Source organism: Bufo gargarizans, chromosome 6, assembly GCF_014858855.1.
Source record: "Bufo gargarizans isolate SCDJY-AF-19 chromosome 6, ASM1485885v1, whole genome shotgun sequence".
In the NCBI taxonomy this organism is placed as follows: Eukaryota; Metazoa; Chordata; class Amphibia; order Anura; family Bufonidae; genus Bufo; species Bufo gargarizans.
In genome coordinates this window covers 339197193-339218201 of record NC_058085.1, presented here as the reverse complement: position 1 = coordinate 339218201, position 21009 = coordinate 339197193, and the positions used below count along the sequence as shown (strand labels likewise).

At 51.7% G+C, this 21009-nt stretch overlaps 1 protein-coding gene across 1 annotated transcript; it reads left to right on the top strand.

Annotated features, from left to right (window-relative positions):
• The first annotated feature begins 1236 nt into the window (after positions 1-1236).
• On the top strand, positions 1237-19705 carry XRCC1 (X-ray repair cross complementing 1). Its single transcript, XM_044296856.1, has 18 exons — positions 1237-1334; positions 3593-3726; positions 4104-4196; positions 5147-5254; positions 5497-5655; positions 5739-5813; positions 6928-7045; positions 7954-8060; positions 8136-8259; positions 8456-8684; positions 9092-9208; positions 9314-9407; positions 9766-9949; positions 10208-10265; positions 12094-12230; positions 12898-12988; positions 18400-18475; positions 18559-19705. Exons 2-18 carry the CDS (start codon positions 3676-3678, stop codon positions 18670-18672), a joined length of 1935 nt encoding a protein of 644 aa, XP_044152791.1. The 5' UTR covers positions 1237-1334; positions 3593-3675; the 3' UTR covers positions 18673-19705.
• Positions 19706-21009: the final 1304 nt, after the last annotated feature.

Sequence of the window (21009 nt, the reverse complement as noted above, 5' to 3'; positions counted from 1 at the left end):
GACATTATTAGGGGTCTGTGGGTGACATTATTAGGGGGTCTGTGGGTGACATTATTAGGGGTCTGTGGGTGACATTATTAGGGGGTCTGTGGGTGACATTATTAGGGGTCTGTGGGTGACATTATTAGGGGTCTGTGGGTGACATTATTAGGGGGGTCTGCGGGTGACATTATTAGGGGTCTGTGGGTGACATTATTAGGGGGTCTGCGGGTGACATTATTAGGGGGTCTGCGGGTGACATTATTAGGGGGGTCTGCGGGTGACATTATTAAGGGGTCTGCGGGTGACATTATTAGGGGGTCTGCGGGTGACATTATTAGGGGGTCTGCGGGTGACATTATAAGGGGGGTCTGCAGGTGACATTATTAGGGGTTTGTGGGTGACATTATTAGGGGGTCTGTGGGTGACATTATTAGGGGTCTGTGGGTGACATTATTAGGGGGTCTGTGGGTGACATTTTTAGGGGTCTGTGGGTGACATTATTAGGGGGGTCTGTGGGTGACATTATTAGGGGTCTGTGGGTGACATTATTAGGGGGGTCTGTGGGTCACATTATTAGGGGGTCTGTGGGTGACATTATTAGGGGTCTGTGGGTGACATTATTAGGGGGTCTGTGGGTGACATTATTAGGGGGTCTGTGGGTGACATTATTAGGGGTCTGTGGGTGACATTATTAGGGGGGTCTGCGGGTGACATTATTAGGGATCTGTGGGTGACATTATTAGGGGTCTGTGGGTGACATTATTAGGGGATCTGTGGGTGACATTATTAGGGGATCTGTGGGTGACATTATTAGGGGTCTGTGGGTGACATTATTAGGGGTCTGTGGGTGACATTATTAGGGGGTCTGTGGGTGACATTATTAGGGGGTCTGTGGGTGACATTATTAGGGGGTCTGTGGGTGACATATTAGGGGGTCTGTGGGTACATTATTAGGGGTCTGTGGGTGACATTATTAGGGGTCTGTGGGTGACATTATTAGGGGGTCTGTGGGTGACATTATTAGGGGGGTCTGCAGGTGACATTATTAGGGGGGTCTGTGGGTGATATTACGCACGATATAATCACTAGTATTCATTATTTCCACTGCTTCACCCACGCTGACTCCTCCATGATCCTTTTATGTAGAAATCACCTGAAATGACTGGAAGAAAGACAAAACTGTTCGAGGTGTACAAAGATGGCCGACCTTCTCGCTCCATCACTACGCGTTTCCGGGAGTACAAACATGGCTTCCAAGAAACTTCCGCTTGTGTGGAAATGCCGCTGACAACTTCCGGTGCGCCTTGTACAGCTGGAAGGTGATCACTTCCGGGGCGGGAGGTTTGGTGGAGGTATGAGAATCGCATGTTTCCTAACCTTGTGTGTATTGTGCGCGTTTCTTTGCTGTTTTATGTGCGGTTATTGCGGCGTCTGTCCTGCGGTACCGCAAATTGTAGCTGATAAGTTATGGCCGGCGGCTGCTGCGTGTACTCCCTGTAGAACTGCAGCAAGTGTCAGGTTATGTCTGCTGAGTGGGGGGGGTTACACTACATGTTTCACTTCTTTTAGAGATGAGCCCCCAGCCTGGAAAATAATAAACGAGTCCGTAAAATGTATGTCGTCTCCGTATGTGAAAGTCGCGTCCAGCGCTGGAGGCATTGGCGATTGGTCACTTAACAGGCGGCCATAGTGCTCCCATTCCATTTGAAGGAATATCGTATTAACCCCTTGTGGCTGTCGCTGCCTATAGCGTGCAGTCTACGGGGATATGTACGCTATAGAGGGCGGTCTACAGGGACGTGTACACTATAGAGGGCGGTCTACAGGGACGTGTACACTATAGAGGGCGGTCTACGGGGACGTGTACACTATAGAGGGCGGTCTACGGGGACGTGTACACTATAGCGTGCGGTCTACGGGGACGTGTACACTATAGAGTGCTGTCTACAGGGACGTGTACACTATAGAGTGCGGTCTACGGGGATGTGTACACTATAGAGTGCTGTCTACGGGGAAGTGTACACTATAGAGGGCTGTCTACGGGGACGTGTACACTATAGAGGGCTGTCTACGGGACGTGTGCACTATAGCGTGCGGTGTACGTGTACACTATAGAGGGCGGTCTACGGGGACGTGTACACTATAGAGGGCTGTCTACGGGGACGTGTACACTATAGAGTGCTGTCTACGGGGACGTGTACACTATAGAGTGCTGTCTACGGGGACGTGTACACTATAGCGTGCGGTCTACGGGGACGTGTACACTATAGAGGGCTGTCTACGGGACGTGTGCACTATAGAGGGCTGTCTACGGGGACGTGTACACTATAGAGGGCTGTCTACGGGGACGTGTACACTATAGAGTGCTGTCTACGGGGACGTGTACACTATAGAGTGCTGTCTACGGGGACGTGTACACTATAGAGTGCTGTCTACGGGGACGTGTACACTATAGAGTGCTGTCTACGGGGACGTGTACACTATAGAGTGCTGTCTACGGGGACGTGTACACTATAGAGTGCTGTCTACGGGGACGTGTACACTATAGAGTGCTGTCTACGGGGACGTGTACACTATAGCGTGCGGTCTACGGGGACGTGTACACTATAGCGTGCGGTCTACGGGGACGTGTACACTATAGAGGGCGGTCTACGGGGACGTGTACACTATAGAGTGCTGTCTACGGGGACGTGTACACTATAGAGTGCTGTCTACGGGGACGTGTACACTATAGAGTGCTGTCTACGGGGACGTGTACACTATAGAGGGCGGTCTACAGGGACGTGTGCACTATAGAAGGCGGTCTACGGGGACGTGTACACTATAGAGGGCAGGTCTACGGGGCCGTGTACACTATAGAGGGCGGTCTACGGGGACGTGTACACTATAGAGGGCAGGTCTACGGGGACGTGTACACTATAGAGTGCTGTCTACGGGGACGTGTACACTATAGAGGGCGGTCTACGGGGACGTGTACTCTATAGAGTGCGGTCTACGGGGACGTGTACACTATAGAGTGCTGTCTACGGGGACGTGTACACTATAGAGGGCGGTCTACGGGGACGTGTACTCTATAGAGTGCTGTCTACGGGGATTTCCATCAGTGATTTTGATCCAAAACCAGGTGCGGATCTAAACCAAGAACAGGAGCAGATCTTTCCCTTCTACCTTATGGGCTGTTTCACACAAGTGGATGCCGTGCGTGACATCCGCTCCGTGAATGACAGCCAAGCCCCGATGCGGACAGCAGAAGCACGGAGCAGTAACATGACTGATAACGCTCTGTGCCTCCCTGTGACCTCTTTACTATGAAATCACAGTGAGATAAAGTTGTCATTGTGATTTCGTACTAAAGAGATCACAGGGAGGCACGGAGCGTTATCAGTCATGTTAATGCTCCGTGCTTCTGCTGTCCGCATCGGGTCTTGGCTGTCATTCACGGAGCAGATGTCACGCACGGCATCCGCTCGTGTGAAACAGCCCTATGTCTGTGGAGGCTCCAGTCCTGGTTTTGGCTCTCAATCACTGACCAAACACTGACATGTGAATGAGGCTTTAATATAAATATCTAGGAGAACACTCATGAATGTCCAGTTGTGATGTCTTTCAGTGGGCATGCACTGGCATCTTCTGGTGGAGAGACGCAGAAGACTGGTTGGTTGAGGGCCTCCTCAGTTCAGCAGCGTGAGAACCATGCCTGAGATCAAACTGAAGCACGTGGTCTCCTGCAGCAGTGCGGACACGGTGAGTACCTCTTCATGTCGCCACAGCTGCTGTAGCGAGCATTGGGTGGTCACTCCCGCTCTTAATCCACATCAGGACACCTTATGTTATCGGCTCTGATCTGATTGCACAGGGTTTCCCAGTCCACGGTCACCAAGGCAGACCGATGACCCAATTGAAGGGAGTTTTCCATTGCCTCAAGCTCTTGGACACTCTTGACTGTGGTGATCAAAGGGTTAAACAATTGGGTTTGGAGATTCCTGTTAGTGACCACTTACTGAAAATCTCCCAAACGCTGAGACGACAGACTGGGGACCTTCGCCGCCCACAGGTTGACTGAGGGTTGGCTATTTATGGGTCTTGCTGATACCATTCACTCATTGATTTTTGTTTTCTAGACCCACACGGCAGAGAACCTACTGAAGCCGGACACGTACAGGAAATGGAAAGCACAGCATGCCGGGGAGAAGCAGATCTCTGTCATTCTCCAGGTATGGATACAGGCAGGAGGTGTCATGGTGCCCCCCCTGTCCTTGCTGTTTTCCTCACCGCCTGTCCTCGCTGTTTTCCTCGCCGCCTGTCCTCGCTGTTTTCCTCGCCGCCTGTCCTCGCTGTTTACCTCGCCGCCTGTCCTCGCTGTTTACCTCGCCGCCTGTCCTCGCTGTTTTCCTCGCCGCCTGTCCTCGCTGTTTTCCTCGCTGTTTACCTCGCCGCCTGTCCTCGCTGTTTTCCTCGCCGCCTGTCCTCGCTGTTTTCCTCACCGCCTGTCCTCGCTGTTTTCCTCGCCGCCTGTCCTCGCTGTTTTCCTCGCCGCCTGTCCTCGCTGTTTTCCTCGCCCCCTGTCCTCGCTGTTTTCCTCGCCCCCTGTCCTCGCTGTTTTCCTCGCCCCCTGTCCTCGCTGTTTTCCTCGCCCCCTGTCCTCGCTGTTTTCCTCGCCGCCTGTCCTCGCTGTTTTCCTCGCCGCCTGTCCTCGCTGTTTTCCTCGCCGCCTGTCCTCGCTGTTTTCCTCGCCGCCTGTCCTCGCTGTTTTCCTCGCCGCCTGTCCTCGCTGTTTTCCTCGCCGCCTGTCCTCGCCCCCTGTCCTCGCCGTTTTCCTCGCCGCCTGTCCTCGCTGTTTTCCTCGCCGCCTGTCCTCGCTGTTTTCCTCGCCCCCTGTCCCCGCTGTTTTCCTCGCCCCCTGTCCCCGCTGTTTTCCTCACCCCCTGTCCCCGCTGTTTTCCTCACCCCCTGTCCCCGCTGTTTTCCTCACCCCCTGTCCCCGCTGTTTTCCTCACCCCCTGTCCCCGCTGTTTTCCTCACCCCCTGTCCCCGCTGTTTTCCTCACCCCCTGTCCCCGCTGTTTTCCTCACCGCCTGTCCTCGCTGTTTTCCTCACCGCCTGTCCTCGCTGTTTTCCTCACCGCCTGTCCTCGCTGTTTTCCTCACCGCCTGTCCCTCCACAGTTCGAGAAGGAAGAACAGATCCACAGCATCGACATTGGAAATGAAGGCTCGGCCTTTGTGGAAGTTCTGGTCGGACATTCTACATCAGTCAGCGAGCAAGAGTATGAGGTGAGGATGGAGGGGAGTCAAGGAGGGAATTTTAGATTTCTGGGGTGATTTAGATCGCTCAGTATCTGCTCACCATGCATTGCCAGTTTCCTGACCACCCAGCAGTTGCGTCTCTCCAAGCTTCAGATCAGATGGGAGATCTTTCCTGGACAGCCCCTTTAATTTAGAGATGCCAGGCCTCTGCTGTGTCATGTAGGGAGCAGGTGCCTCACGTACCTGAGATGTTTCCTGTCCTCCATCAGGTGATCCTGGGAATGTCGTCCTTTATGTCACCCAGTGAGAGCAAGGCTGGCAGTAACCTGAATCGTACACGGATGTTTGGGTCAGACAAGCTGGTAAAGACAGCAGCTGAGAAGAAGTGGGACAGGGTGAAGATTGTGTGCAGCCAGCCATATACCAAGGTGAGCCGCAGACCTACAGGGCGTATTCTGAGAAAACTGTGACCGAGCTTCTAAGTAAGCCGCGGGCCATTTCTGTCTTCTAGAATCTGGCCTATGGACTTTCATTCGTACGGTTCCACTCTCCTCCGGACAAAGACGACCCACCTCCCTCTTCACCAGTAAGTAGCCGTAACAACTTGTTTTCAGGCGTCTTTTACATTCTGTATAGCACCACATGCAGTAAACGTATGGCACGTGGTCCTGGACTTCAAGGGGGTTGTCTACTCTTTTTATATTGATGATTAGTGTTGAGCGAACTTGTGTTTTAAGTTCAGTGTCTAAAGTTCAGGTTCGGGTTATCGAAGAATCGCGTTATGGATTCTAAATTCAGTTATGCTCCGTGGTAGCGGAATCCATAATGCGATTCTACGAAAACCCGAACTTTAGACGCCGAACTTAAAACACAAGTTCGCTCAACACTATTGATGGCCTATCGAGTGGACAGGTCTGATTGGACTGGACTGTTCAATCAGTCAGGGCCGGGACTCTGGTTGTTAAAGAGGACCTCTCACCTCTCCTGACAGGCCTGTGTTCATCCCCCATGTAATAACCATTCTGGAACATCTATTCTTATTCCTCTATTATTGCTACTAGAAGTTATGAATGAATTGCTAGCAGTCTGCAGTAAGGGTACAGAGGGGCGGTAACCAGTTGGGGGTGTGTCCCTGCACAGACTCACTCTATCCAATCAGTGATGCCATTGTCAGACTGTACAGGGACACACCCCCAACTTGTTACCACCCCTTTGTACCCTTACTGCAGACTGCTAGTAATTAATTCATAGCTTCTAGCAGGAATAATAAAGGAACGGCAGAACATAGAGTCATTAGAATAGAGGCTCCAGAATTGTTATTATATGGGGAATGCGTGGAGCTATTAAAACAGACATGTCAGGAGCGGTGAGAGGGTCTCTTTAAAGAATGAAACAGACTTACTGTATTGCGCGCCCTCTTGTTCACAGTAGCCAGGGAAGCGTCAGGGCGTTGTTTGGCGACCGTGTACTTTTTGGCGGTACGTGTGAACATATAAAACCTGTAATCTGACTTATAAGGGGTGCGGACTCCTTTCTCGCTGTCTGCAAGTGTTCAGAAACCCCCTCAGTTCTGCTCTTTCTGCAGTAATACCATAGACTGTAGACGGGGAGGAACGGAAAGGTCACAGGTGCCTCTTTTTCATTCACTGAATCCATTGGACCTTCCTCATGTATTCTTTGTTCACCACAATTCTGTGCAGAAAGTCACCAAGCTGGGCCAGTTCAAGGTGAAGGAGGAGGAGAGCTCACCCCCCTCCATGCGTCCTGGTAGTCTGTTTTTCAGCCGCACAAGCAAAACTGAGATCACTCCTCCAAAAGGTAAGTGTCACGTGGTTTCTGCCTGATGGTGTTATGTAACATGCAGCGCTTTACATGGTCGCAGCCAGACATGGCTGGACCCGCGACAGTCATCTGATCTCTGCACCAGTGGTTTGTCTTGGTGCCAGTTATTAAAGGGGTTTCCAGGATTTTAATATTGATGACCTATCCTCAGGATGGTTTATCAATATCAGATCGGCGGGGTTCTGACACTGTAACCCCCGCCGATCAGCTGCTTAACGAGAAGGCTGCGCTCCTGCAAGCGCTGCCTTCTCTTCATTGTTTACCTGCAGTGTTGATGGCGACCAGGTACACAATGAAGGGAAGGCTGCGCACTCACGGAACGCGGACTTCTCTTCAAAAAGCTGATCGGCTACCCTAACAGAAGCAAGTGTCATAGTGACACAGATCAGAGCATATTAGTAAAAAATATTCTTAAAGGGAATAAACCATCTTTTTGTTTTAATTTCCGCTCCAGTAGGCGGCACTTGTGGAGAGATCCGCAGTCCCCTCCTCCCCCGCCGCTCTGTTCAACGATCTTCTGGTCCCAGTCTGTAAACTTCCAGATGGACTGGGTCACATGCACAGCTACAGCCAATGACTGCCCTCCGTCTGGGACTATATACAGCCTGGTCACTGCTGAGGCCGGTCATTGGCTGCAGCGCTGCATGTGATTCCATCCAGAAGTTTACAGACAGAAGAGTCACAAAGTGGCGGAGAGCAGGTATGTGTGTATTTTCCCCACAGGTGCTGCAGGAAATATATATGTAAAAAAACTTTAATGCTCATTCATTTATAGGTTAAAAAAAAAAAAATAATTGCATTGCCCGTAATCACATGCGCCACTTACGGTACAGTTATGGTACTCTTAAAGGTCCCTACCTCTTCCTGTTTGTTTCACCATGCAGCTCCGCAGACAAGCTATGCAGCGGTGGCGTTACAAGGGGCCAGCTCCACAGACAGCAGCGGTGAAAAACCCGTCACTAAAACCCCACCGAGCAGCACAGCGCCAAAGGTAAGGTGACAGAACGACATCCTCTCCGTCCGAAAAAGCAGTGCAGGATTTCTCTATTCCCTTCTCTCCCTTAAGGATCCGTCTTCTGGCAAACGCAAGTTCGAATTCAAAAAAGAGCCCTCCAGCCACCCACCGGCCAAGGCCTCCCCATCGCATTCCAAAGAGAGCAACTCGCAGCCCCCACCCAAAAAAATTAAAGGTAACGTCTTGTCGTTGTGATGAAACGGCCTCTCGCTGTCACTTCATATCCCGTGTGAAACCTGCACGGATTTTTAGAAAGGTTGTACAGGAGTAAAAAAAAACATGGCTGCTTTCTTCCCAAAACAGCGCCACGCCTATGCAATGGCTGACTGTGGAGTTTCAGTACTGTACGTAACCTGTCTGTGTCGTTTTAGCTGAGCCCCAGCCTGCACCCCCTGTAAAGAAGACCCCTCCACCAGAGAAAGCCTCGCACAAGAAGACGCCCCCCAGCTCCCAGCCGGTAGAGATGAATCGCGTCCTGCAGGGGACGGTGTTTGTGCTGAGCGGTTTTCAGAATCCGTTCCGATCTGACCTAAGGGATAAAGCCCTGGAGATGGGGGCCAAGTACCGACCAGACTGGACCCCGGACAGCACTCACCTCATGTACGTAGAATATGCTGCACGGACATGTTCACCGCGGACCTGAAGATTGGGGTTGTCCAGCTTTGGGGAATTTTGTACGTTAGAGCCCCAGTCTGTTCCACCTTCCCCAGCCTCCGTCCAGCGGTCTTCCAGTCCCTCTCCTCTAAGGGTCACATGCACCACAGCAGCCAATGACTGGCCTCAGCAGTGACCTGACGCTTGGAGACCCATCACTGCTGAGGTCAACCATCGACTGCACAGACGTTCACAGGACGGAGACCGGAAGGCGGCAAAAGGAGCCAGAAAGATAAAAGACTCCAAAGAGCTGCACAACCCCTTTAATGAATGTAGTAAACGAGGTTGGGCTACGGGGGTCTTGCTAATCGCATTAGTTGACACATTTATACTTTTTTTTTTTTTTTTTTTAGCTGCGCATTTGCCAATACCCCAAAATACAGTCAGGTAAAAGCTGCGGGAGGAATTATAGTACGCAAGGAGTGGATTCTGGAATGTCACAGGAAGAGGCAGCGCCTTCCCTACAAGAAGTAGGTGCCGGATTTCACTGCCGTTAACACTTTTATCACTAACGACCCCAACAAAGGGGTTTATAAAAAATAAAACTAACTGCGGCAAATGCTGTGAAATTTCAGATATTTGATGGTTGGCGCTGACAGCAGCAGCGACGAGGATGACGACAGCGAAGACGACTCTCCGCCTCGACACAAAGCTCCGCCCCACAGAGCGGTAATTCATCTGCCTCTTAAAGGGATATATTCTCAACATGACTTTCATTAAATGTCTGCCGCAGTGTGTATGGCAGTGATGCTTCTCATTAAAGGGGTGGTCTCATCTTGTCAATGGATGGTGTAACACTAGAATATGTCACCACTTTGTGGTTGGTGGGGGTCTGACCTCTGGGACCCCCATGTATCCTGAGAATCGGTGGGGGGGGGGGGTCTAGACATCGTACCCCCATCGAACATAAAGTTAGGACATATCTTTGTGATTTTATGAGGTGGGATCTTCAGAAGTTTTGATTTGCACAAGTGATTGGAGATAATAGGAGTTATAGTCCTTTTCTTCTTCTACGTCACTTCTCCAGAATCCTGACCCCGGGCGGACAAATAACAAGAATCAGTCGTCCAGCCCTGCAAAGGCCAAACCCGCAAGGACCACGGTCAAAGTAGAAAGCGAGGAAGATGAGGAAAAACCCAGTGTAATGAAAAGAGAGAATCCCCCAAAAGAAGAGGATGAATATGGTGGGTCTACAGACGAGGAGGACAGGGGTGAGTGTCTGCTCCGAGCCGGTTACCCCTTGAAGGTTGTATGAGGTTGTATGAGCGCCACCCCTGTCCATCAGCCTGGGCCTGGCATTGCAGCATTCACTGGAGCGAGGCTGAACTGCAATACCAGACACAGCCTGCGGACCAGACCGGTGCTGTTTCATGTAATTACGGCAGCTCCATTGATGAGACCCTCGTGATGGGGCTTCACCCCCGCAGGGGTCTTATACTCGGATAATAACTCTGCATCATTATTTTCAGGTGGAGAGCGGTATCCAGATGAGGACTCTGGGGGAGACACGGAGGACGAGCTGAGAAAGTGGGTTCAGAGGAGCTGCAATGTCTCATAGAGTGATGCTGTCATTGTTTAACCCCTTAATGACGCTGACAGTTTTGGCCTTTAGGACTCAGCAGTTTTTCTTTAATCTCTGTAGTTCAGGAGCCATAACTTCATTTCTTGGGCAGCAATGGGGTGAAAGAGGAAGGGGGGGCCCTCCCGGTGCCTCACCGCAAGTGCTCTGATCCCTCTGATCCAGGCCATTAGAGCATGAGGTTTATAGTACAGCCGCCACCTGACAGTGATGGCACGGGCACAGCTTCTGCCCCCGCTGTAGCTGCTTCATTGCTTTCTGTATGTACGGCTTTTCACACTTAGGCTACTTTCACACTTGCGTTCGATCGGATCCGTCTGCATTATATTGGCAAAAAAAAAGCTAAGTGTGAAATTAGCCTGAGCGGATCCGTCCAGACTTTTACATTGAAAGTCAATGGGGGACGGATCCGCTTGAAGATTGAGCCATATTGTGGCATCTTCAAACGGATCCGTCCCCATTGACTTACATTGTAAGTCTGGACGGATCCGCACGCCTCCGCACAGCCAGGCGGACACCCGAACGCTGCAAGCAGCGTTCAGGTGTCCGCCTGCTGAGCAGAGCGGAGGCTGAACGCCGCCAGACTGATGCAGTCTGAGCGGATCCGCATCCATTCAGACTGCATCAGGGCTGGACGGAGGCGTTCGGGTCCGCTCGTGAGCCCCTTCAAACGGAGCTCACGAGCGGACAGCCGAACGCTAGTGTGAAACTAGCCTTACCTGTACCTCTGTACATGTGGCGCAGGCCGCAGTTTACATCTGTCAGGTCCGTGTGAAAAAATAGAAAACAAGCAGTAGAATAAGGGGGGCCCTGTTACTTCTCCGTATAAATTTGAGCCTTGGGGTGAGGCCTAAAGGAGATACAGAGAGCTGCCCCTGACCAACCGCAGAAAGACCAGAGTGGGGCTGGCACATAGAAGGGATTACCGTACCAATCTGTAATGTCCGCCCGATACCTCCCAGGCTTCGTGCAGTTTAAAGGGGTTGTCCGGGTTCAGAGCTGAACCCGGACATACCCTTATTTTCACCCAAGCAGCCCCCCTGATGTTAGCATCGCAGCAGCTCATGCTCCGATGCGCTCCCTAGCCCTGTGCTAGATCGCGCAGGGCAAGGGCTCTTTTGTTTACAATAACGCTTCTGCCCGGCAGTGTGTTTGGTGACGTCACCGGCTCTGATGGGCATGCTTTATCGCTGCCCTAGCCGTTTAACTGTCTAGGGCAGCGCTAAAGCCCGCCCATCAGTGACGTCACCGCGCTTCCTGGCAGCCCTATGGAGAGCCCGGTTCGTCACTGGACCGCCTGAAAAAGCCTTTGCCCTGCATGAACTGCTCCGATGCTCAAGTCAGGGGGGCTGCCCGGGTGAAAATGGAGGTATCTCTGGGTTCAGCTCTGAACACGGAAAACCTCTTTAAAGGGAACCTATCATCAACTTTATGCTGCCCATACTGACGGTGGCATAAAGTAGAGACAGGAGAGTTGATTTCAGCGGTCGGTCATTTAGAAGTTAAAAGTAAGTGGTTGCCGAGAACCAACATCACAATCATTGCAGACTGGGCCTGAGAAAGAGTCATGGCCGCCTGAGAAGAGTCATAAAGTTCATAAACTCCTGCCCACCTGCTGATGACTGACCGGCTTCTACCGAGTTTTCTCCCTTTCTCTCTAGGAGAGAACTGCCGATCATCAGCAGGAGATTATAATAACCAGGACTCTTCTCAGGTAGATTTGACTCTTTTCAAGGCCTGTGCTTATTCTCTGCTTCATCGTCTTATTCCACTCAGGATAGAGGAGCAGAAGAAGGCGGCCAAGAAAGAACAGATCTCTCCTCCAAGAGCTGACCCCTACGCTGGATCAACCGACGAGAACACGGATGTGGAGGAAGAGCCGGAGGTCGACCTGCCGATTCCTGAGCTTCCAGGTGGGTAACACCTGTGGACAAACCCACTGTACTATGAGAAGGGCTGAGCTCATATGCCGCTTTATCACTTGTTAATGGTCAAGTGATACGGCAGGTAAACAACCTAACGACTTCTGTAACCTGCAGAACGGTGCTGCACATAGCAATCTCAAATCAGCATCAACTGGTTTGTGGCTGCCCAACAGCCGCTGCGTGTGGCCCTACTCCGAGTAGCGGCACATTATTGATGCAGCCTACAAGTCTGGTCTTTGACAATGGCACCTTCTTGCAAGTGCGGGAGGCACCATAGCCGACACACGGGGCCAATGTCTGCAATTGGCGATAATGCTGATCGCAGATATTTAACCCTCAGATGCCGTGGTCATAATTGAGGCTGCCTTCCCTGGGAACACTGTTCTCCCGGGGCCGGAACAACTTCTCCCTGCTGAGATTGGGGGAACGCTTCCTTCGTAATCATAGGCTGGAGCCAGCTGGAGGCTTCCAGGCCTATCAGAGGTATACTCCAATGTAGACCTGCAGGCGGCTGCCGGAGCATCGCTGGGGGAGTAAAGAGGTTTCTATATTTGTTTCCAAATAGACAACCCCTTTAATCTTCTGATTTGCTGAAGCTGCACTGTATGTATATGTTTTACTGTCTTTCTAATAAGTTTTAATTTTTTTTATGTAGATTTATTTGTTGGCAAACGCTTCTTCTTGTACGGGGAGTTCCCTCCCGCTGAACGCCGCCTGCTCCAGCGATACATCACAGCGTTCAATGGGTAGGTTATAAGATGCATCTACCTGCCAGCTACATAATGTTTGTAATAACAACCTTGAAGGTGTTGACCAGGAGTTTGATAATGATGGCCTACTGTCACGATAGGCCATGAATATCCAATCAGCAGGGGTCCAACTCCCAGCATCCCCATCAGTCAGCTATTTCAGGGGTGCTCCAGAACTACACAGCTCTGCCCATTGTCTAATGGATGGAGCTTCAATGGGGGCAGTGTTGCAGTAACCTGCTCCATGCACAGCACAACGGACGGAGCTGTGTAGTTCCAGTGCCTGAGCTACATCGAAACAGCTGATCGGCGGGTTGCAGGACCCCGATACAGTATTGATGGCCTATTCCAGTGATGGTGAACCTTTTCAAGACTGAGTGCCCAAACTGTAATCCAAAACCCAAATATTTATCGCAAAGTGCCAACACTGCAATTTAACCTGAATACTACAGTCTAGTACAGTATATCTGCCATGTACTTTATCATGTAGCTATAATAGGCTGCCTGCATTCAGTGCTGTGCCTGTGCTGTTGATAGTGCACCCTGCGCTGTCTGTGCTGTACATAGTGCACCCTGTCCTGCGCTGCCTATGCCGCTCATAGTGCACCCTGCCCTGTGCTGTTCATAGTACGCCCTGCGCTGCCTGTGCTGTACATAGTGCGCTGTGCGCTGCCTGTGCCGTACATAGTGCGCCCTGTGCTGTACATAGTGTGCCCTGCGCTGCCTGTGCCGTACATAGTGCGCCCTGCGCTGCCTGTGCCGTACATAGTGCGCCCTGCGCTGCCTGTGCCGTACATAGTGCGCCCTGCGCTGCCTGTGCCGTACCTAGTGCGCCCTGTGCCGTACCTAGTGCGCCCTGTGCCGTACCTAGTGCGCCCTGTGCCGTACCTAGTGCGCCCTGTGCCGTACCTAGTGCGCCCTGTGCCGTACCTAGTGCGCCCTGCGCTGCCTGTGCTGTACATAGTGCGCCCTGTGCTGTACATAGTGCACCCTGCGCTGCCTGTGCTGTACATAGTGCGCCCTGCCCTGTACATAGTGCCCCCTGCGCTGCCTGTGCTGTACATAGTGCGGCCTGCGCTGCCTGTGCTGTACATAGTGCGCCCTGCACTGCCTGTGCTGTACATAGTGCGCCCTGTGCTGTGCTGCCTGTGCTGTACATAGTGCACCCTGCGCTGCCTGTGCTGTACATAGTGCGCCCTGTGCTGTACATAGTGCGCCCTGCGCTGCCTGTGCTGTACATAGTGCGCCCTGCGCTGCCTGTGCTGTACATAGTGCGCCCTGCGCTGCCTGTGCTGTACATAGTGCGCCCTGTGCTGTACATAGTGCGCCCTGTGCTGTACATAGTGCGCCCTGTGCTGTACATAGTGCGCCCTGTGCTGTGCTGTACATAGTGCACCCTGCGCTGCCTGTGCTGTACATAGTGCGCCCTGCCTGTGCTGTACATAGTGCGCCCTGTGCTGTACATAGTGCGCCCTGCGCTGCCTGTGCTGTACATAGTGCGCCCTGCGCTGCCAGTGCTGTACATAGTGCCCCCTGCGCTGCCTGCGCTGTACATAGTGCGGCCTGCGGTGCCTGCGCTGTACATAGTGCGCCCTGCGCTGCCTGTGCCGTACATAGTGCGCCCTGTGCTGTACATAGTGCCCCCTGCGCTGCCTGTGTTGTACATAGTGCCCCCTGCGCTGCCTGTGCTGTACATAGTGCGGCCTGCGCTGCCTGCGCTGTACATAGTGCGCCCTGCGCTGCCTGTGCCGTACATAGTGCGCCCTGTGCTGTACATAGTGCCCCCTGCGCTGCCTGTGCTGTACATAGTGCCCCCTGCGCTGCCTGTGCTGTACATAGTGCGGCCTGCGCTGCCTGTGCTGTACATAGTGTGCCCTGCGCTGCCTGTGCTGTACATAGTGCGGCCTGCGCTGCCTGTGCTGTACATAGTGTGCCCTGCGCTGCCTGTGCTGTACATAGTTCTGCCTGTGCTGTACATAGTGCGCCCTGCGCTGCCTGTGCTGTACATAGTGCGCCCTGCGCTGCCTGTGCCGTACATAGTGCCCCCTGTGCTGTACATAGTGCGCCCTGCGCTGCCTGTGCTGTACATAGTGCGCCCTGCCTGTGCTGTACATAGTGCGCCCTGCGCTGCCTGTGTCGTACATAGTGCCCCCTGTGCTATACATAGTGCGCCCTGCGCTGCCTGTGCTGTACATAGTGCACCCTGCGCTGCCTGTGCTGTACATAGTGCGCCCTGTGCTGTACATAGTGCGCCCTGCGCTGTACATAGTGCGCCCTGCGCTGCCTGTGCCGCGCATAGTGTGCCCTGCGCTGCCTGTGCTGTACATAGGGCGCCCTGCCCTGTACATAGTGCCCCCTGCGCTGCCTGTGCTGTACATAGTGCGCCCTGCGCTGCCTGTGCCGTACATAGTGCGCCCTGCGCTGCCTGTGCCGTACATAGTGCGCCCTGCGCTGCCTGTGCTGTACATAGTGCGCCCTGCGCTGCCTGTGCTGTACATAGTGCGCCCTGCGCTGCCTGTGCTGTACATAGGGCGCCCTGCCCTGTACATAGTGCCCCCTGCGCTGCCTGTGCTGTACATAGTGCGCCCTGCGCTGCCTGTGCCGTACATAGTGCGCCCTGCGCTGCCTGTGCTGTACATAGTGCGCCCTGCCCTGTACATAGTGCACCCTGTGCTGCCTGTGCTGTACATAGTGCGCCCTGCGCTGTACATAGTGCGCCCTGTGCCGTACATAGTGCGCCCTGCGCTGCCTGTGCCGTACATAGTGCGCCCTGCCCTGATGAATGGCAGAAAAAGACATATTGGTACACCATACACTTTTTCCAGGGTACGGGTGCCCACAGAGAGGGCTCTGAGTGCCACCCGTGCCATAGGTTCGCCACCACTGGCCTATGTGCTGAGGAAATGTCATCAATATCAAAATCCTGGAATACCGCTTTAAGGAGACAGTTAATCTAAGACAGAGCTTATAAAAGTGCAGCAACATTATAAAAGGAACTGCTAAAAGTAGTCCAATATGTGTGTGAACGTTGGGAGGTAAAGTGGCGTTCATGGAGGAAGGGATTATTCTGGTGAAGGACACTCGGGCCTGAAATGGCTGATAACAGGGAATAAGAGATTGTTATCTTGCAATTGAATGCACTTACTTTACAAGGGTTTTGCTGAGAGGGGGTCCGCTGTACCCCCGGTGAGGGGGCTGCACATCCCATAGTTGGTAACATCCACCTATCAGACATTTACGGCATATCCACATGTCTATGGCAGCCCCTTTTAAAGGCCATATTCACTTTCACAGCCATTTTTTTTTTATTGGTCATAATTTCCTGCTATGCAAACCTATGCATCTCCATGGTAACAGACTGCAAAGAGACCCTGTGTAGTCTGATCCTGCAGTTACCTACAGTCGTCTGTCACCTCCTTCTTGTTAAAGGGAACCTGTCACCAGGATTTTGCGCATAGAGCTGGGGACATGGGCTGCTAGATGGCCACTAGCACATCTGCAGTACCCAGTCCCCATAGCTCTGTGTGCTTTTATTGTGTTAAAAAAACGTTTTGATCCATATGCAAATGAACCTGATATGTGTCCTGTATCCAGAGAGGAGTCCAGCGGAAAGGAGCCCAGCACCGCCCCGCGTCCTCCGAATCTCCTCCTTGCTGGCTGACGTCACAGAGCTGGCGCGCCGAAATCTTGCGATGCGCGAGCTAGCGCATGCGCAGTGTCGGCATCATGTTCATTCCCTGTGCTGGCATCAGCACAAGGAACGAACTACGCATGCGCTAGCTCGCGCATCGCAAGATTTCGGCGCGCCAGCTCTGTGACGTCAGCCAGCAAGGAGGAGATTCGGAGGACGCGGGGCGGTGCTGGGCTCCTTTCCGCTGGACTCCTCTCTGGATACAGGACACATATCAGGTTCATTTGCATATGGATCAAAACGTTTTTTTAACACAATAAAAGCACACAGAGCTATGGGGACTGGGTACTGCAGATGTGCTAGCGGCCATCTAGCAGCCCATGTCCCCAGCTCTATGCGCAAAATCCTGGTGACAGGTTCCCTTTAAAGGGGTTTTCCTAGTGTTGAATATTGATGACCCATCCTCAGAATAGGTCATCAATATCTGACTCCATCTGAGTAGCTGTTTGAAGGGAACACAGCGCACATCACAATGCTGTGGCCTCTTCGTAGTATGCACAGCACCATATGTGGTATTGTGGCCGTGCTTGGTATTACAGCTCACCCCCATTCACTTGAATGGGTTTAAGCAGCAGAAGGGTCATGTGACCGATGGACATGACATCACAGGCCCAGAAAGAGGCCACAGCGCTCGCCCAAGTGCCAGGGACACTTCCAGCTGCTGATGTTCGGGCCCCACTGATCAGATATTGATGACCCATGCCGAGGATGTGCCAGCGACATATATAACTCCCAGAAAACACCTTTAGGCCACCTGCACATGTTGCGGAATGTGTGTGGTTTTTCCGTACAGATTCCCTTGCAGGAAAGCCACAGCAAAGTACAGCACCAGCAAAGTGTAGGAGATGACACAAATCTCATGTACACTTTGCAGATTTTTTTCTGTACGGATATTGACCTGCCGTGTGGATTTCCAAATCTGCAGCATGTCAATTTATTGTATTTTTCGCCCTATAAGACGCACCGACCCATAAGGCGCACCTCAGGTCCGACCAGCAATCAGACCTCAGATAAGAGCCCCGATCCTCTCATCAGCCCCCATGCCACAAAGCACATAAAAATAAAAATCCACTTACCTCTCCTGCTCCGGCCGCCGCCGCTCCTGCTCTTCCTGCCATCGACTGTGCTGTGAATCGACGCGCACATCGGGCGTAAACAGAGCGCCCTCACGTTGTGCATAGGCACAGCACAGCCAGGAAACAGTGAGTACAGAGCCTTCACCGCTTCCTGGCCCTCCTCGCTCATTAGTATTCACTCCATAAGACGCAGGGAAATTTTCCTCCCCTTTTGGGGGGAAAATGTGTCTTATGGTGCAAAAAAGACAGTATGTTTGCAGTTTTAGTGCGGATTTCACCCATTTCCAATGAAGAGTGAGATCTGCTGCAAAACCACATCAAATCTGCACCAAAAAACCTGCATTTAGAAATTCGTATGGCTCTTATGTGCCTTCACGCGTGGTCCTATTGCAAAGAGGACAAATGGGAAAGAGTATGACTGCAGGATCAGACTACGCAGGGCTTACTTGTTGTCTGTTACCATAGAGATGCATCAGCCTGCGTGGTGGCCGTAGACTCATAATGGTAGGAAAGTTCTAATAAATACTATTTGCAAAGTTGCTTTATTTTTTATTTAGGTTGCATCAAAGCAGTAACGGTGGGTATGGCCGCCCCCCGAGTACATACTGTATGGCCTGTGTCATGTGTCTGTTTCTCTGCAGGGAGCTGGAGGAATATATGAACGAGAAGGTTCATTATGTGATCACAGCCCAGGAATGGGATGACAGCTTTGAGGAGGTGAGGGAGCGGCGGACTGCTTGCTGGTACTGTTATTACTGTGTCTGACACTGTGACGCCATCTTTGCCCCTCTCTTTGCCAGGCTCTCAATGACAACGCCAGCCTGTATTTTGTTCGTCCGCGCTGGATCTACAACTGCAACGAGAGGCAGAAGTGCATCCCCCACCAGCCGTACGTCGTGGTGCCGCAGGCATAGCGCATGGATTATAGTGGTGTATTTATTTCTGAAGAGAGTCTCCCTCCAGCGCGCACACAAATATCCGTTTCCAGGAAAGCTGGGTGACAGCTGTAATGGTGGCCATTTGGATCATTACCCAGCTTTCCCAGAAACAGAACTTCAGAATGGAATGGAATGACCGGAGGAAGAGGGCAGCACATTTCTTTCTTTCTTTTTTTTTTTCTGGGGACGCTGTTTCTGACGGGCGTAAGTTGTTTTCTTGTAGGTCACTTGTTATAGAAATTCCTTGTACTGTTGTACACAGAGTATAACACCCATCAGGCAGCGTTCTTGTGTGTATATATTAGGTACTAGGTGAACTAACCAGCGTTTGAACCCACGTCTTCGCTCACACTCAGTAGTAGAGGTCTAGGTGGGATCAGATCCTGTAGGAGAGTTGAGGGACAAGCCTTGGGAAGAGGGAGTCCTCTGATGGGATCGGATCCAAGCATATGGCAGCCACCCCTACCACTGTGTGAACCCAGCCTAAGGTCTGCAGTAGAAATCGTACAGTAAAACACCGATGTGCACCGAATATTACATTGCTCTGAGGCACCTAAAGTAAAAAAAAAAAATGCAATTGTGGAAATGATCTTGATGACCTCTCAGCTCCTACGCAGAGCTACGTATCTCCATGGTTACAGCTACCCTGTGGCCGGATTCTGCAGCCGTTGTCCTTTCCATGTTCTTGCCCACCTACCAAATGTATATCAGATGGAGGTAGTTACTGCAGCGTCAGACTAAGCAGGCTTTATCCATAGAGGAATAGCAGTCGTAGACATAAAAAAAAATGTAGCTTTTCTAAATCAAAACCATTTTTTATGGGGCTTCATTTTTTATTATTTTTTTGGATGCACTGAAGCAAAAAAAATAAAAAATTTACAAGTTGCAAAAATTGACATTTCCTTTAATTCAGCATTTTCAGGTCATTTCTTGGTTTGTAACGATGTCGTTTCTTCCTGTTTTCTTTGTACTGAGACTGAAGTGTAGTAAATATATTTTTTAATCTAAAGTTGCTGCGGTCAAAATCTCTCTTTATTTCATGTGTGTGAAAGACGGCGCCGGTACCATATAGACCGAACTGTGTGTATTGAGGTGTCAAGCAGTGAACGTGTCCAATCTGGTGACGGAGGGGTCCGGGAGAGAACCGAGAGCACATGGCGAGCATACATGTGTGTGTTTAGGAGGGAGAAACAGCTGTGGGCTCAACCTTCTTAGGGCACATGGCGGCAGATTTACTAGTAATGTCATCCTTTGCACGAATCACAGTCATAATGTTAGAAAAATTGATCTTTTCCCCGGAGCCTCCACAACGGCATTTCAGGACAGGAAACAACGTAGAAGCTCAGATTTAAAAGGCCCTCTCCCCTTACCTGCTTCAGTTTGTTGTTTCCTGTCCTCGGGATCGCGTGGAAGCCGCTCCTGCTACAGCAGGAGTTCATCGCGCACGGCCTGGAGAGCTTACCCCATCCGGGAGGGCCGTGCAGAGGTCGGGGGTTAACAGGTCCTGTCCCCGTTTCCTTTCGGCATAGGTCCTCGGGCTTCCGTTCCCTGGCTACATTGCGGGAACGAGGGATCGCGCGCGCACAGGCGGAAGTTAAAGTTGCCAGTCCTCGGCGTCACTTATGGTGGCGGGTGACGTCAGAGGACTGGCGGATATAGGGCTGGGTGCGCGGAGTTCGACGTCCTGCATTACTGACGTGACATGTCGGCTCATGTGGAAGCTCCTGAGTCCCGTAAGCCTGTGGATCCTGCCGCCCAGAGCCCGGTAAGCCTCCTTCCTGTCTGATATTTGACCCTGCTAAGGGGGGGGGAGCACATTACTATTCCCTCACTGGTGTGGTGTTGGTGTTATAGAGTAGCCCTATTACAAAGCCCTGAAAGGATTCAAATGTTATCTTTCAGGGCAAGGACACCAGCACCAGAAGATCTGAGGAGTCTTTATCCAATCAACCTCTTTCCTTGAATCAATCAGATATGATTAAAGAAGAGGTAAATCAGCAATTGATACAAGACTCCCTCCGTGTTCTCCTCAGGTGTCGGACCATCAGCCGGAGCCTGACTCTGAGGAGGGAGAAGTATTATCCCTTGAGAAAACTGAATCCTCTGATGAGGAATCAGGGAGACCCCTTTGTAGCCCAGAAGATACTGAAAGGCTGTTATGGACCATTAGGGCCACAATGAAAATAGAAGAGACTAAGGAGCCTCAGTCCGTGCAGGACAGAATGTTCCAGGGGCTAGGAGAAAAGAAGAGGAAGGTCTTTCCTGTCCATAGTAACATAAAAACATTGATTAAAAAGGAATGGAAAGATCCTG